Below are 18,245 nucleotides of genomic sequence, written 5' to 3' on the forward strand. Positions count from 1 at the left end.
GGCGGTCGGGAAGTGGTTAAGCTAATGCACATTAGCTTAAGCAACACATTAGCTTAAGCAACACATTAGCTTTACCAAATCCAATGCTCCAATATGGGGAAGCTTCTCTGTTTGCTGTTTTTTTTTTGTTTGTTTTTTAAGTGTGGTGTCACATAGTGGTGCTCGGATACCTCTTTTTGATATCTGAGTTGTTCCAGATCCAGATAGTAAAAAATCTGGATAAATCCAGATATCTGGATACCTCTTTTTGATATCTGGGTTGTTCTGGATCCAGATAGTATAAAATCTGGATAAATCCAGATATCTGGATACGAACCGAAATGGCTGTAAATGAACATCAGGAGGTTCCAGACAGCGGTCGTGCATCCCACATTGTGTCCAATGCATGACTGGGACATCACAATTTTCAGCCCAGACATCTCAAAAAAATTAAAGAGTTTTTTTTTTCAACAAAATACAGCTATTGTGGTGGTGTAAAGTGACAGTGGCAGACTGGGAGCAGAAGATTTGTTCTGTGTGGTGGGTAGAGATCTCTGTTGTAGAGCTGGTGGTGCCCTGCTCATCCATCATCAGCTCCATCACAGGCTCAGCGTCTTTCTCCTCCAATGTGCGCCGACGACCCTGCTGGGAAATGGCCACTACACGCTGCTGCATCTCTGCAGTGTGACTCCCTCTAACAGCTGGGTGCCCAGTGCCTCCACGGCCAGTGGCTAGTGGCGGAATGGACACTGAAGCGGCAGAACTGCTGATGGTGGCGGCAATGCTTCTTCTCTCCTCTTGCCCTTGCTTTTCATGCTGCCCCTCCCCGGCTGCCAGTCCCAGCAGTCATAGTACAACTTTATATGTGTCCAAATGAAGTAAGGTACTTGTACTTTATTTAAATCAGTAAATTAACATATCCCTGTTCTGTATCCGCGGCTGAAACTTCCTTAATGCTAGGCCTACCACCTGCAGTTCCCTTGCATTTGAGAACGGCAATCTTTCCGTCTGACCCCATGTTCCTTGTGCCTGTATGGACTCGCAGATCGCTCCCCAACCTTTGCTGCTTGCATCTGTCGTGATCCTTACTATCTCCTGCTGCGTCCACAATCTGCCCACTTCTAGATTGTGATCGATTAACCACCAATCGAGAGAGTTCTTTACCTCCAGTGGTACCACAATTTCGTTGTCTAGGTTCTTTGGTGACTTGTCCCATGACCTTAGTAGGAAATTCTGCAGTTTTCTGCTGTGTAACTGTGCCCAAGTTACCGCCGGAACTGCTGCTGTCATGCACCCCAGCAACCTCATAATCTGTCTTATTGGAGTAGATGTCTGAGACTTCATCTCTAAGACCACCTCTTTTAGTCTTTGTCTTTTTTTCTAAGGGCAGAAATATTTTTTGCTGGATCGAGTTTATTTGGAAACCTAAAAAGGTAATTTCCTGTGACAGATTCAGGTTTGACTTGAGATCGTTTACAATCCAACCCAGTCTGGTGAAGGTCTGAATCACTTCCCGTGTTTTTCTTTTGATTGTGCATGAATTAACAGGTTGTCTAGGTATGGTATAATTGAGATGCCATGTAGCCTTAAGGTAGCCATACACTGGTCGATTTTCCATCAGATTCGACCAACAGATAGATCCCTCTCTGATCGAATCTGATCAGAGAGGGATCGTATGGCTACCTTTACTGCAAACAGATTGTGAACCGATTTCAGCCTGAAACCGTTCACAATCTGTTGTGGTGGTGGTGGTGCTGCCGCCGCTCCCCCCTCCCCGCCCGCATACATTACCTGCTCCGCCGGCGCGACTGCCCCTGGTCACCGCTGCTCCGTCTCAGCTCTGGTCTCCAGGTCCGGCATGCTTTACTTCTTCCTGCCCGGCAGGAAGTTTAAACAGTAGAGCGCCCTCTACTGTTTAAACTTCCTGCCGGGCAGGAGGAAGTGAAGCATGCTGGACCCGGAGACCAGAGCGGAGACGGAGCGGGGGCAGTCGCGCCGGCGGAGCAGGTAATGTATGCGGGCTCTATTGCGTCGGTTGTCGGGCACTCGAACGCCGCTAGCGACGTGCTCCCTACCCGCGGGCGATCGACTGTAATTTTCCGCACGGAGAGATCGACGGGATCGGACGAAATGGATCGAAATTCGGCGTGTAGCGGGAACGATGTGACAGCAGATTCGATCCCAGTGATCGAATCTGCTGTCGATCTGGCGGGAATCGGCCTAGTGTATGGCCAGCTTTAAAGGTCTCATTATCTCTGCCACTACTTTGGTGAAGACCCTGGGAGCAGACTCTAGTCCAAATGGCAGGGCCATAAACTGATAATGACAGACCTGACTGTTTATCTTTATGGCAAATCTGAGATATTTCTGGTGCTTTTCCCATATTGGTATGTGGAGATAAGCATCCTGAAGGTCTAACGTCACAAAAAAATCTCCCCTGTTTATGAATTGTCTGACCGTGTAGATGCTCTCCATTCAAAATCTTTTGTATTTCAAAAATGGGTTCAGTTTCTTTAAATTCAAAATAAAACGTAACTTCCTTGTCGTTTTTTTTAATAAAAAAAATATGGGAGTAGAATCCCGATTTTCTCTGTTTCTGACACAGATTTTATAACTTTCATTGACAATAGGGATGAGATTATTGCTCTCATGCCTAGGAAGAAACGATCTGGAGGAAGAACAGAAAATTCTAGGCGATAGCCTTCTTTTATTATATTCAAAACAAAAATGTCTGGGTTCAAGTTCACCCATTCCTCCAGAAAGAATCTTAATCTCCCTCCTACCTCCAAGTCATTTGGTTTCCTTGCTGTCTTCTGGTTTCCCAAGTACAAAGCCTCCTCTACCTCTTCCTTTGGGAAACCATCTCCTTTGCCCCTGTGTAGACTTTGGCTGGTCTTTTGTACCTTTTTTCTGGAGAAAGGCTTTTCTAAAAAGAGGCCTCTTTTTCATATTGGGGAATAGTTTACCCTTTTCTGCTGACCTTTTTAATACATTCTCGAGCTCAGGCCTGAAAAGCAGTCCTCCTTGAAACGGAAGGGCACACAACCTATTTTTTGAGGTTAAGTCTTAAGCCACACCGCTCTACGAATCTGAGTTTAACAAAGCAGTAGTGCGAGCCGTAATTCTAATGGATTCAGCTGTGGCATCTGCTAAAAATGCAATGGCCTTTAGTACCACAGGAATAGAGGCAGAGTAAGACTCTAAAGAGTCTCCTGAGGCAATTTTCTCTACTAGATTTTCGACCCAGATCTTTAGGTTTCTGCAGATGCAAGTAGCTGACAAGTTTGACTTGAATCCAAAAGCTGCTGCTTCCCAAGCTCTCTTAATTAATAGCTCAATTTTTTTATCCATTGGATCTCGCAGTAACTCTGCGTCTTCAAAGGATAGATCTGACTGCTTAGAGTATTTGGCCAGAGAAGCGTCCAATTTTGGACATTTAATCAATTTATTCTGATCTTCTTCTCTAAAGGGGAATTTTCATCTAGCTGATTTAGGGATGAATAGCTTCCTTTCCGGCTCTTTCCACTGAGTGTCTATAATGTCCTTTAACCAGCTGGGCGGTATGGACGAGCTCAGCTCGTCCATCACCGCCGGAGGCTGCCGCTCAGGCCCTGCTGGGCCGATTTTAGTGAAATAAAAAGCAGCACACGCAGCCGGCACTTTGCCAGCCGCGTGTGCTGCCTGATCGCCGCCGCTTTGCCGCACTTTGCCAGCCGCCTGAGCCCAGCGTAGCCGGAACAAAAAGTTCCGGCCAGCGCTAAGGGCTGGATCGGAGGCGGCTGACGTCAGGACGTCGGCTGACGTCCATGACGTCACTCCGCTCGTCGCTATGGCGACGATGTAAGCAAAACAAGGAAGGCCGCTCATTGCGGCCTTCCTTGTTTATTCTGGGCGCCGGAGGCGATCGGAAGAACGCCTCCGGAGCGCCCTCTAGTGGGCTTTCATGCAGCCAACTTTCAGTTGGCTGCATGAAATAGTTTTTTTTTTATTTAAAAAAAACCCTCCCGCAGCTGCCCTGGCGATCTTAATAGAACGCCAGGGTGGTTTTAATGACTGGTGCACTGGAAAGGTTCAGCCTTGCTGCTGAACCAGACCCCCATAAACTCTGTCCTGCACTGTAGATTGCACCACCTCTTGTTTAATCTCCTCAGTAGCATAAACTGCTTTCAGCAATTCTTGCATTTCATCTGACATGAATAAAAACTTTGGCGTTTTACCTTTGAAACTATCAGCATCAGATTCATCCTCTGATGGCATTTCCTCCTCTGCTGACTGCATTATCGTCTGCTTCTCCTCCTCTTCTTCCTCCTCCTCCTCTTCTAAGTTTATCGGAGGAGGCGGAATCAATATATTTGCCAATACATTTGATGAGCCTGGTAAATCACTAGCAGTAGACAGCCCCTCTTCCTGAGTTTTAGGTTGTGTACTCTTAAGTTCCTGCAGTGCCCCTCTAATCTAGTGGCTGGATGGTGTAATGGTTAAGGTCTCTGCCTCTGACACAGGAGACCAGGTTTCGAATCTTGGTTCTGCCTGTTCAGTAAGCCAGCACCTATTCAGTAGGAGACCTTAGGTAAGTCTCCCTAACACTGCTACTGCCTATAGAGCGCGCCCTAGTGGCTGCAGCTCTGGAGCCTTGAGTCGGCCAGGAGAAAAGCGCAATATAAATGTTATTTGTCTTGTCTTTGTCTAATCTCCTGTCGCATAGACTCCATAAATTATTTAACTAAAGAGATGGATTCTGACGACATGATGTTGTCTGAGCATTTTAAACAAAGAAGAATCTAGTTAAAAAAAGGTGGGGGGAAAGGCTGCGCGTCCCTAAACACATGCTGCAATTGAATGGTTAATCGCACAGGCATACACCGCCTCTGCTAGACTGAAAAATGCATGCCCTGCATCCAAGACTAGTGCTAACATTTATTAAACTAGGAGGAACTTTAGCTTCCAATATGGTTTGCATGCAAAGTATATTATACTAGACACTTGCGCCACGGTGAGGCAAACCTCCGGGCAAGTGACCTAACCTAAATTTAAAACCTTGGGAGCAGCTAAGCAAAAAAAATGTGTAATCTAAAACATCAAAAGTAGCTGCGCACTGATGTTCCCGTGACTGGGCACTCCCTCTATATATAAAGTTCAGTCCCAGGTTTTCATCAATTGTGCAAATTTGCTCACGCAGTCAGCTACCACTGTTACCACTTCGGCGAGACACCACCACCACACCCCAAGCAGTGGGCACTCACCGCATCAAGTTGACCCTCTATTAGAGTGCCCAGTCACGGGAACATCAGTGCGCAGCCACTTTTGATGTTTTAGATTGGACTTTGTAACTTTTTAAGCAGCGCACCGCCAATTTGTATTCACCCGAGTACTGGTATCAGCGCGGTTATTTGATTGTGTTATTGGTATAAGGAGACTTTTACTGCAGCAGATATGGATATATTTGAGGAAAGGCTTAAAAAGCGGACTGATCTAGACAATATTTTTAATACTGAACAAGCAAATGTACCCAATACTGATATTGATTTTAAAGGCTTACAAGGATTAATGCTAAAGGAACAAGACACCTGGTGGGATATAGTAACACTGGGGAAATATGAGAAAGAGGGTATAGTCCCCAAAAGACTAAGGTGGGATTTGATGGCCAATGATGGGGAAGATAATGATGAAAATGATGTGGAATGGGAGGAGTATTTTGATAAATGTGGAGTGGGGTTGGTACAAATTCTGATAAAAAGAAAGAAAAGGAAACTAACTAGGATAGGAAGAGAGATTGAAGAAATCAGAATAAGATTAGAAATATATAAAGGGACAGAGGAATATAACAAAAAACTCAACGTATCAGTGAAATCTTACAGAAGGCAGAAAAAGAAATTATAGTCACAAAGAGACAGAAATTTTTGAGAGATTATCAGGCCCATAAAGGTAAAGAAGCATACAGATGGCAAATAAAAAAGAAGCAAAACCAGCAAAATACAACAGAAACAGGAACCGGGAACTCCCAACATCAGGTACCCCAAGAACAAACTCAGGGACCAAAATAGGACATGGGGAACCAAGGGCCCGAATTGGGAAATGGGGGTGCAAGAGGGGGAGGGAGAGGAAGTAGGGGGGGTATTCCCCCTAGGGAAAACCCTAGACCAGTATATCAGAATGCACCCAACCCAGCAGGACCCCAACCCATGGGATCACGTCCTATACCAAACAGATCCAACTGGAGACCCTATGGGGGAATAAACAATAGGGGAAGGGGAAGACCAATGGGGGGACAGGGTGGTCACCAATATGGATCGGATGGTTACCAAAACCCATACCAGAATCCAACTTATATGGTACCCTTAAGCAACAGATATGATCCCCTAAATCACTAAAATCAATTTGAGCCTTTTTTAGAGGGGGGGACGAGGTATCAGCAAACAGACTGGGAGGGAGAAAACATGTACCTTACAGGGAAAAGAAGCGTAGAAGGGGCACCAGGGGAGGGAGAAGGAAGTGCCAAGAAGAGGAAAAAGTAGAAGGTAAAGGCATCTTCAACCTGAGCGGTGTCACCCTGTCTAATAAGGAACTAAAAGTGCTGGATGAAGGATTAAAATTTGCTCCAAAGCAGGGACTTGATAAATTTAGTACGTACATTGACCTTGAAAAGTTCACCCGAAAACTAAATCTTAAAAAATACTACCTGAAGAGGGAGGGGCCAACAAATAGGATGAACCCAGTGGGAGGGTTAAGTGCAAATGTACAATATAAACACACGAATCTTAAAAACAACTCTACCTTTCACCCCAAGGAGACAGGTTTCCATGCCATAGGGGCATTTAAGAAACTAGTGGGAAATGAGATCAGGGAGCTGCCAGATCAAAAATACCCAGGGATAAAGAACATAGCCAGGGACCTAATAGAGAATAAGGGTCTGGTGGTCCGACCAGCAGACAAAGGAGGGGGGGGGGGGGTAGTAGTGCTCAATAAAACTCAATATGGGGAGGAATTGGATAGATTGGTTAATGATGAAGAGACCTATGAAAAATTAAGGGGGGATCCCACCCAGTAGTATATGAGCCAATTACGGAAAATGTTGAAGGAGGGATTGGATAAGGGATTTCTGGGTGATGCAGAATTCAGATTTCTGGTTCCAAGCGCACCCAGAATCCCGGTAATTTACCAAGTCCCAAAGATTCACAAAAACCCAACCCACCCACCAGGGACACCAATTTTGAGCGGAATTGGATCAGTAACCCACAGATTAGGACAATACCTTGACTCATTCCTTCAGCCACTGGTAAGTATGCTCCCCCACGTATTAAGGGACATTAAACATGCCATACAACAGGTAGAAGGAACCAAAGTGGAAAATGGAACAATGATGGTTACAGCAGATGTTTCATCACTCTACACGAGCATTCCACAGGATAAAGGAATAGAAGCTGTAAAATATTTTATGGAGAAAAGTGGAGAAATTAAGATTGAACAAATTGAGTTCCTAATGGAGGTTTTAAAATTTGCCCTTCAGAAAAACTATTTTTGGCACAAGGGAAAGTTTTATAGACAACACAAGGGGTGTGCAATGGGGGCGGGGTTTGCACCCAGCCTCGCGAATTTATACATGAGGAAATGGGAAGAAGGGGTACTGGCACTTGACGTTTCACAAGGTGTAACAATGTGGAAAAGGTACATTGATGACCTGCTAATATTTTGGGAGGGCACGGAAACACAACTACAACAATTTTTCTATACACTAAATGATAATGATTTAAATATCACTCTAACATATGAAAGTAATGTAGAACAGATTAACTTTTTGGACTTAAATTTGATGGTGAGGGAAGGGGAAATTAGAACTAAAACATTTTTCAAGAGTACAGACAGAAATGGTTATATATCCACACAAAGTGGTCATCACCCAAGGTGGATAAAGGGGGTCCCTAGAGGACAACTCACGAGAATGAGGAGGAATTGCACTGATATTGCAGATTATGAAGCACAATCACTTATATTTGAAGGATAGATTTTTGGAGAAGGGGTATGAGGAAAACTTTTTGGACGAAGAAATACAAAGGGTGAGAGAACAAGATAGAATAGAGCTTATTAATAGAGAGAGAAATGGGCACACTGATGGAAAGGAGCACAATTATGCGTTTGTCACACAATTTAATGCACAATTTAAGCAGGTGGAGCAAATAATCCAAAAACATTGGGAGATATTACTATCAGATACAGAGTTGAGTAAAATATTACCCTCAAGGCCCAACTTTATATACAGAAAGGCCCCCCAATCTTAAAAACTATATGGCCCCTAGCTGTGTGGAACCAAAAAAAGAACCACCTAGATTTTTAGGGTGGCAAAAAACAGGTTTTTTTCCCATGCAGGGACTGCAAGGGATGTAGGGAGGCGAAAGCAGGGAAGGTAGAAAGGATAGTAGGATACTCCAATAACAAAAAAGTAAAACTAAGGGATTTTATTACATGCAATGACAGGTACGTGGTATACATAGCATGGTGCCCGTGTGGGCTACAATATGTGGGGAGGACCACCAGACCCTTGAAGGAAAGGATGGGGGAGCATGTGAGAAACATTAGAAAGGGCTTGATGGGTCACACTCTATCTGCTCACTTTAAAGAGGTACATAATAGTAATCCAGCATTACTGACTTTTTGTGGGGTACAGAAAGTCAATCGACCATGGAGGGGGGGGAATATGGTGAGGGAAATATCACAAAGAGAAACCAAATGGATATACCTATTGAACACCTTGAAACCGAGAGGGTTAAATGCAGACATAGATTTAATGTGTTTTTTGAGTAATGACTGAAATAGATAAAAAAGGATGAAATATAAGTGGTGAGCAGCAGCACTCATGCCTAGAAGTCCAAAATTGTTTCGGTATAATTTTGGAATTTGTATAAGTTGGTGTGTGAATAAGAGTCATGTATACTATATGTTAATCACATAAAAGGTTGAAGTTATTATCACGGTTATAATTGCAAAAGGGGGGGGGGGGTAAGATAAGGGGGGACTAACAGGCAGAGTGGATAAGCACACCACTTAAGAAAGAACTGAAATAATAGAATGTATAAATATTATCTTTCTCTGAAAATATTGGCTGACATGATGTTAAAACATATATGATGTAAGGGCTATACCCCAAAGTGGCCACTGGGAGGAGTATAATAGTGGCCGCAGAGCAATATCAGCACTGTGTTACAATGGTGTTGATTGGGACGCAGGCGCCATATTTGACGCGTGCGCACACAGGAGTGACGTAATATACGCCTGGTGGGACGCATGTACGTGTCCAAGATTGGGAGCGGGCTAACGTCTTTATTGATAAGTCCGCGTAACCATGGAGACGGCGTCCCGGACCCCGGAAGTAAGGAGTGTAACGTGCTGCGTCATTATGTGGCGCTCGTACACGTAACCAAGAGGATGGGAGAGGGCAGTAGAGGTCACATCCGGGGGGAGGAGGAGCAAGGGGCGGAAGGAATATCAGTATGGGTATATTAGGAAGATAGGATAATGGCCACATATGCTTCTGATGAGTCGCAGATAGCGACGAAACTAGTCAAGCTAGTGGCTAAGGAGAGACGTGAAGCCAGAGGGGGAAGCCGGGAGGAGCTGACCACACCAGCGCAGCAAGCCCACCCAGCGGCCAACGATTGGGGTAGAGCCCATAAAAACTCTGTGCCTAAGAAAACGTCTAAGCTTGTGAGTGCAAACTGATTTTACTAATAAATAGTTTTTATGGTTTTACGCTATGGCTATTCCAAATATTATCTTTTGAGGTGTGATGATCCTGTGGAAAAGGTGGAAACAGTGGACAGATTTGCTCGAAAAGGCAGGGGGTGGCCATATGACCCCATAAGCGCTGGAGACCCATCTAATAGAGGGTCAACTTGATGCGGTGAGTGCCCACTGCTTGGGGTGTGGTGGTGGTGTCTCGCCGAAGTGGTAACAGTGGTAGCCGACTGCGTGAGCAAATTTGCACAATTGATGAAAACCTGGGACTGAACTTTATATATATAGAGGGAGTGCCCAGTCACGGGAACATCAGTGCGCAGCTACTTTTGATGTTTTAGATTGGACTTTGTAACTTTTTAAGTAGCGCACCGCCAATTTGTATTCACCCGAGTACTGGTATCAGCGCGGTTATTTGATTGTGTTATTGGTATAAGGAAAAAAATGTGTAACTTACATTTGGTTGAACAGGATGCAGCCTTAGTGGTATGCGCTGGCGTTCTCCTCGCTGTTCAACCAAAAAGAAGAATCTAGCTTCACAAAACAATTAGGGCATTTCTTAGATCTTGGCTTGTCAACTTTGACCTTTAAAGATATAAACTGAATGGATAGAACCCCCTTAGTATCCTATGTATATCACTGCAAAAGTATAGCAGCCTCTGTATCATGGTAATACATCAAACAGATAAAAAAACTTTACCACTCCTGAGCTGCTAGGAGCCGGACTAGGCACCGCTGCACCATCCTGCACTGTGCCTGAGGGCGCATCCGTCAAGTCCTGTGCTGCCCCGGAAGCCCTGCTTAAAACCCCTCTGTAGGGTGCTTCAGATTGTGCTGGTCTCGGCGTTCTCCAAATATGGGCATATTCGCCTCGAGAACTTTCAGCATTTCCTCATTCTATTACCATATACGTAGTGACGCACGCCCGTACTACGTACTTCCAGTCTACCACTCTCCGCCTCTGTGTCTACCAGGCATCCGCCCCAAGCTCTGTCCACCCGGGAAATCCACCTGACGGAAGACTAGAAGGGACCCCCCCCCTCCTGGATGCTTCACCACATCTCTTCCGCACGCCAGGAGTAAAGTCCTCTGCCCCAATGGCTGCCACACCAAGGTGAGATACTGCGCCAGACACCTGATCACAGGCCAGGACCGGCTAAATATCTGCCAAACTTGCCTTGCTGCCCAGCCATATTGTCAGTGACCTGGGGATTTTTTTTTAAACTAACTGTTTAAAAGATGCCTCCAATGAGGCCTTGTTAAAAGTGCCCGCAGCAGGCCGGAAACACTAGAATACTGGAGATAGGAGGGCAGGGTGGGGCTTTTATTCTTCTTGTTAATTGTGTTTCCCCAGGAGGAGAAGCCTAGGCTCTCTCCGTTTTCAAGCCGTACCCTGTAATGAATAGAGAAAGTTAACTTCACCCGAAACTGTGTAATTAGAAAGAGGCATGCTGTTTAGTTTGGCAACTTATCACACACTGTATAAAGCAAGTTTGAAGTGTACGTACCTGAGATAAAACAAATATGAGCATTTTTACTTTATGGGGCTTTCTCCAGCCTCCTGTAGGCCATTGGATCCCTTGCCACCCACCTCAGCTGGTCTGTTGTCCCATGCAGTACAATCTTAGCAAACTGCACATGTGCAGAATGCTCTCGGCTATGACAGTTCAATCGGGGGGGAGCACGCGGCTGTGACCACACATGTGCAGTGGTGAGTGACTGAGGAAAACTGGGGAAATTACAAGAGCTGTTGGATAAGAGTAGCTTGAAGGATGCTGATGGAGCCCATAAATGCTTATCTTTGCTTTATTTCAGGTTTCCTTTAAGATAATTGCTCTATTATGGAGGAAGTTTTGAAACAGGACAATCCAATGTATTGGCTAAAGAAAGGGAGTAAGCTTTCAGCCAATTAGCCTTCTCCAGCCAATTCGCCTTCAGACTAAAGTCTGAATGCTTACTCTTTTTCTTTTAAAGGAATACTATCGATGTATGCATTTATTTTTAAATGCTGTATGTTGTAGCACACATTAGGACAAGTACTAGGAGCAATTTGATTCCTCACACAGCTGTTCCTCTCAGCTGTAAAATCCTCCGTCAGTTTTGGCCGTCAGTGTTTGATACAAATGTATCTATATGCTGAGGGCTCCCAGAGGGCTAAGCCCATGTCTGCACAGGGGAGTTGCTATCAACTCCTCAGTTTATAGTTTAATTATCACCTTGCTGAAAGAATCTTATTGATATGGTGGTAAGGGGTTAAAGATTCTAGCAATGTGTGTTTATTATCTTTGCTTCTCTTGACTGATAAAGATACTAATAATGCTAATTGTAAACAGTGGTCTGCCCCTCTCAGCAGCTTGTAAAGTGGATGCAGCCTGGAGTGAATCACCACAAGCAGGCAGCCAGACTGAGTGTAAACACAGACTATTGTTTATAGCTAGTTATATTCCAGCAATATTCCAGCTCATTTAGTTACCGGTTACCACCTCAGATCAGCCTATTTCTCCTCATGTCTGCTGCATGCTGTGAGTGACACAGTGAAATATATTTGTGAGCTGTGTGACAGAGTAACCAAGCAGCTCAGGGTGACCCAAACTACTATGAGCTGTGTGAGAAATGAATTTTTAAGCAGGGATAGCAAGAGAGAGACCTGGGTGAATAAATAAAGTGCCCCTAGCACTAGTGGTAATGTGTACACTAATATACAGTATTAAAAAAAAAGTCGTTTCAATCGATAGTACTCCTTTAAGTTAGCCAGTAAATAGTATCATACCGATTCAAAGCTTCCTGCATCAACTGATGGCTAACATGCTACAATGCATTGCTGCTCTGTTATGCACACCATATTTTTGTGGGACTTTAGTCTATTTGCAATATTTTCACCTACTAACCTTAGAAACATGCCAATGGCGTACGTCACCAGAAACGCTGTGTCCAGAGAACCCAGCAGCTCTTTATAATTTGGCCCCTCTAGGAGGAAAGGAGACACTTTAGATTAATTTGACATGTTTAGCAGAGACAGAGATGGAGATGGAGAGATACAGTAAATCATGAACATATTTTGCTGAAGAAAACAGCCTGCATCATACATGTAACTCCCAATTAACAACAATTTTCAATAAAGACTCAGCCACATGGCAGTTTATAATTTCCTTTTGTTATTTTTCCAAACACAACAGGTTTTAAAATTTTCAAGACAAACATTTCTGAACAAAAAAAAATCAGTAGTTCTAATAAAAACATGTATACAGTAGACATAGAGAGATAAATATAGCTTTTGGATGCATCAATATTATTTAAGGCAGTCACAAAGGCAATGTACTTTCAGCAGGTTGCTAGTGATAAAGAAAAATAACATGCATAAGTTATCTATCACATAGGACAGTTCCTTTCAATTTTCACATTTCTGTATATTTCTATTAAAAAAATATGTAGTAATTAATATGCAATAGGATACAACTATTTTATGGGAGGACACATTTCAGACAAACATTAGTCTCCAATAGTATGTGAATAAACTCCTCCCCCTTCCTCTTCCAGATAATGAAAGACTGGATTCATTTATTTAAGGTGCGTAAACACGCACTACCGGCGGCAATGACGGGTCCGCCGGACCCTCCCGCTGGGTGGGCGTTCCAGCGACAGTAGTGCGTGTGTACAGTCTGTCCGCTAAGCGGATCGTTTAGAAACAGCCTTATCAGTCCGCCGATAGCGCGTACACATGTGATACTGTCGGCTGTACATCCGCCCAGCAGGAGGGTCCCGCGGACCCGTTGTTGCCGGTGGTAGTGCGTGTAGAATATGTACACCAAAAAAGATCGGGTTTAGTGAAGTGGAAGTAAGTGGAAGTAAGACTACCCAAAATAACATAATGTTAATATGAGGTTTAAAGAGAGTCTGAAGCGAGAATAAATCTCGCTTCAGACCTCATAGATAGCAAGGGCATGTGTGCTCCTGCTAAACCGCCGCTATCCCGCGGCTTAACGGGGGTCCCTGATCCCCCAAATTCCCTCGTTTCAGCGGGGGAGCGCTTCCTGGTTGGGGCAGGGCTAACCGCCGCAGCCCTGCCCCACGCACGTCTGTCAGCGCGTATCTCCGCCTCTCCCCCGCCCCTCTCAGTCTTCCTTCACTGAGAGGGGCGGGGGAGAGGCAGCGATGAGACGCTGATAGACGCGACTAGAGGCAGGGCTGCAGCCGTTAGCCCTGCCTCCAGGAGCAACCAAGTCTGCGACCAAGTGTTGCAGTGGGGGGTTTGGGGGTGAAGGGACCCCCGTTTAGCGGCGCTATAGCTAACTATGAGCTCTGAAGCGAGATTTATTCTCGCTTCAGAGTCTCTTTAAGTTATATACAAAATACACGCTTACCTCAGAATTTTTTTTTATTTTTTTTTTGCTTAGGGCTCGTTCACACTAGATCCGGAAACTTATTCGTGGCTCCGTTTTTTCAGGTCGGATCAAAAATGGGGCCACGGATACCAGTGTTTTAGATAGCAGCTGTCTTCACCCATAAAAATAAATAAATACATTTTTTAAAAAACAGATCCGTCTGCCTTTGCGCAACGGAGGTTCCGGATCGGCTGCATTTTCATGCAACGGATCTGGATCCTGATACACGCAGGAGTAGCGGCAGACAATAAAAAATGGATCCCCCTCTACACAGGCAGATTTGGACACTGATCAGTTTCTGTGTCACAGCCGGTGGGGGGAGAGGGGGTCGCCATGCTGGAGGGGTATAGCAGGCAGGACGGGAGTGGCAGCGGTCAGCAGGGAGGGGGGACGTCCCCCCCTCTCTCACCCGGGTCCCCGTCCCCACTACCCCCTCCAGCTACATGCCGCAAAACTTGTTAAAAAGTATAGCAGCGGCAAGCGGGGGGGGCTTACCTTCTCCTCCTACTTCCTCCACTCCCCCCGTCACTGTCTGCAATGCTGCCCTCCAAAGTATAGAGGGCGGCATTGCAAGCAGTGATGTGGCGAGCGGAGGAAGTGGAGAGAAGCTCTGCGCTCGCCGCCGCTGTACATTGTAACAAATTTTGCGGCATGTAGCTGGACGGGGGACCCAGGTGAGGGGGGGAAGGGACACATCCCCCCTCTCTGCTGACCACTGCCACCCCTGTCCTGCCTGCTATACTCCTCCAGCCTGGTGTATGCCCCTCCCCCCATGGACAGGAAACGCATGCTACAAAAATGCATTTCTGAAAAAATGAGGGGAGGAAAAAAAAAGTTTAGAGAAACAGATCCGTTTGAAACCGATTTGATCCTGAACGAACCAGTGTGGACCTAGCCTTACTCTAAATCCTCTCTGAAATAATAAACACTGTGTACAAATTGTTTAAATATTTATAATACCTGGCATACTTGTATAATTCTTCTATTTCTATTTTTTCTATTTCTACCTTTGTTACTATCACTATGTTTCCTATATGCACTGGGGCGGTCATGAAAAATAATTTTGTTGTGTTACACAATGACAAAGTGCTTGAATCTTGAATCTCAGTACTGGGAAGCTTCTGAATGGTCCAGAGGCTTCCTGGATCACCCAGCTGTGAGTGCACTATGGATGAGTGCATCTGGAATGGGCATATTTGAGTAGGAGCCACACATGCCTCATAGAATGAAGCAACTCACTCATGCACAGAGAAAATAAAAACTGAGCATGAGTGGCTTACTTCTACTGGGTATGAATGCATGCTAATTACCTATTATCAAAAGAGATTGATATCTAAAATTTAACTTTTAATAATATTCATGACTTAAATGTAGAAAACAAAGCAGGTTGTTTCAGTGGTCGGTGCCGAAACTGGGCGCCGTTATAGCACTAATGCTATAGTGTGCACCCCGCGCAAGGGTAATTCAGGATTCCAGTGGGGAATATTGGGAATAGAATTTAACACCGCTGGGAATTTGAATTTGAACAGTAGCTCAAATAACTCAACATGTTTTGCCCCCTCAAAATAAGGGGCTTTGTCAGGGGATATGCATAAAATGCTATATAGTGTGAGAGCTAAATACTGTATATTGTATACAGTGTGGGAAAGAAGTGTTTGATCCCCTGTTGATTTTGCTTATTGGCCCTCTGACCAAGAAACGATAAGGCTGTAGTTGTAATGGTAGGTTTATTGCAGCTTTAGATCCCAAATAACAACAAAAGAACCCTCCAAAACCCAGTGAATTCTTGCGGATTGTTCATGCAGGAAAAGTTGCCTTATCTCTAACCACATGACTTGAAATTGGAAACAACTATTGCCTAGAACTTCCCTACATATCTACACAAGCTACTGCAATGACAGACAGTAACTTCATATTCATCAGCTGCTGCTGATTCTTAAAACAAAAAAAAATGACAGACAAAAATTTCAGATTCAAGAGTGAATCTGTACATATGTCATTTACAGATGGCCCAAACGGTTCGCCGGTGAACTTGTTAGCGCAAATCTCAGTGGTTCGCGTTCACCGCGAAACGCACATTTTTTTTCAAAAAAGTTTGTGTTCGCATTTTTCCGGTAGACTTTAATGGCGCCGATTTTAACGGTTAATAGCTAAGCCCCATTACATGCTATAAACACCAAATTTGCAGGGTATGTAAATGGGTATAAAATGTAAAAAAGACCTTATAGTTTTTGAGAAAATTGATTTTAAAATTCTCCTTCTGACGGCGGAAAAATTAAACGCCTGCCGACTTTAGCGGTTACTAGCAAAGTCCCCTTAAAAGCTAGAAACACCACATTTCCTGGGAATGTTAAGAAGAACAGCGAGGAATTTTTTTTTTCCAAAAAGACCTTATACTTTTTGAGAAAATCGATTTTAACCAATTAAGGACGGCAGTCTTAAAACCCCATAAGGACCAGGCACTTTTTTTCCATTCAGACCACTGCAGCTTTAACGGTTTATTGCATACAACCTACCACCTAAATGACTGTTACCTCCTTTTCTTGTCACTAATACAGCTTTCTTTTGGTGCTATTTGATTGCTGCTGTGATTTTTAGTTTTTATTATATTCATCAAAAGATACATGAATTTTGTAAAAAAAAAATGATTTTTTTAACTTTCTGTGCTGACATTTTTCAAACAAAGTAAAATTTCTATATACATTTTTGTCCAAATGTATTGTGCTACATGTATTTGATTAAAAAAAAAATCCAATAAGTGTATATTTATTGGTTTGGGTAAAAGTTACAGAGTTTACAAACTATGGTGCAAAAAGTGAATTTTCCCATTTTGTAGCATCTCTGACTTTTCTGAGCACCTGTCATGTTTCATGAGGTGCTAGAATTCCAGGATAATATAAATACCCCCCCAAATGACCCCATTTTGGAAAGAAGACATCACAAAGTATTCACTAAGAGGCATGGTGAGTTCATAGAAGATTTTATTTTTTGTCACAAGTTAGCGGAAAATGACACTTGTGACAAAAAAAAATGAAATCTGCTACGGACTCACCATGCCCCTCTCTGAATACTTTGGGGTGTCTACTTTCCAAAATGGGGTCAATTGTGGGGTGTTTACTGTCCTGGCATTTTGGGGGGTGCTAAATTGTAAGCATCTATGTAAAGCCTAAAGGTGCTCATAGGACTTTGGGCCCCTTAGCGCACCTAGGCTGCAAAAAAGTGTCACATGTGGTATCGCCGTACTCAGGAAAGGTAGTATAATGTGTTTTGGAGTGTATTTTTATACATACCCATGCTGGGTGGGAGAAACCTCTGTAAATGACAATTTTTTTATTTTTTTTTACACACAATTGTCCATTTACAGAGATATTTCTCCCACCCAGCATGGGTATATGTATACATATACACCAAAACACATTATACTACTTCTCCTGAGTACGGCGATACCACATGTGTGACACTTTTTTGCAGCCTAGGTGCGTTAAGGGGCCCAACGTCCTATGAGTACCTTTAGGATTTCACAGGTCATTTTGAGGCATTTGGTTTCTAGACTACTCCTCACGGTTTAGGGCCCCTAAAATGCCAGGGCAGTATATGAACCCCACAAGTGACCCCATTTTAGAAAGAAGACACCCGAAAGTATTCCGTTAGGTGTATGGTGAGTTCATAGAAGATTTTATTTTTGTCATAAGTTAGCGGACATTGATTTGTATTGGTTTTTTTTTCACAAAGTGTCATTTTCCACTACCTTGTGACAAAAAATAAAATCTTCTATGAACTCATCATACACCTAACGGAATACCTTGGGGTGTCTTCTTTCTAAAATAGGTAACTTGTGGGGTTCCTGTACTGCCCTGGCATTTTAGGGGCCCAAAACCGTGAGGAGTAGTCTGGAAACCAAATGCCTCAAAATGACTGTTCAGGGGTATAAGCATCTGCAAATTTTGATGACAGGTGGTCTATGAAGGGACGAATTTTTTGGAACCGGTCATAAGCAGGGTGCCCTCTTAGATGACAAGTTGTATTGGCACTGAAGTGCAGGAAGTGCAGGATGTTCTCAAATTGTGACCTGGGCATGGCAGCAGAGAACATGGGCATGTGATGTATTGGGTGTGTAGACCAATAAGACCGCAATACATTCTTTTTGACTAGACC

General features: G+C 44.0%; 1 protein-coding gene across 3 annotated transcripts in view; it reads right to left on the reverse strand.

The window, feature by feature from the left end:
* SLC37A2 (solute carrier family 37 member 2) overlaps positions 1-18,245 on the reverse strand; it is a 1,087,044-nt gene that overhangs the window by 802,313 nt on the left and 266,486 nt on the right. For all 3 annotated transcript variants that reach the window (XM_068240256.1, XM_068240255.1, XM_068240254.1), the window contains exon 4: positions 12,597-12,675. In XM_068240256.1, coding sequence (XP_068096357.1) covers positions 12,597-12,675 — 79 coding nt within the window. The remainder of the gene's footprint in view (positions 1-12,596; positions 12,676-18,245) is intronic.

This window comes from Hyperolius riggenbachi, chromosome 6, assembly GCF_040937935.1.
Source record: "Hyperolius riggenbachi isolate aHypRig1 chromosome 6, aHypRig1.pri, whole genome shotgun sequence".
Classification (NCBI taxonomy): Eukaryota; Metazoa; Chordata; class Amphibia; order Anura; family Hyperoliidae; genus Hyperolius; species Hyperolius riggenbachi.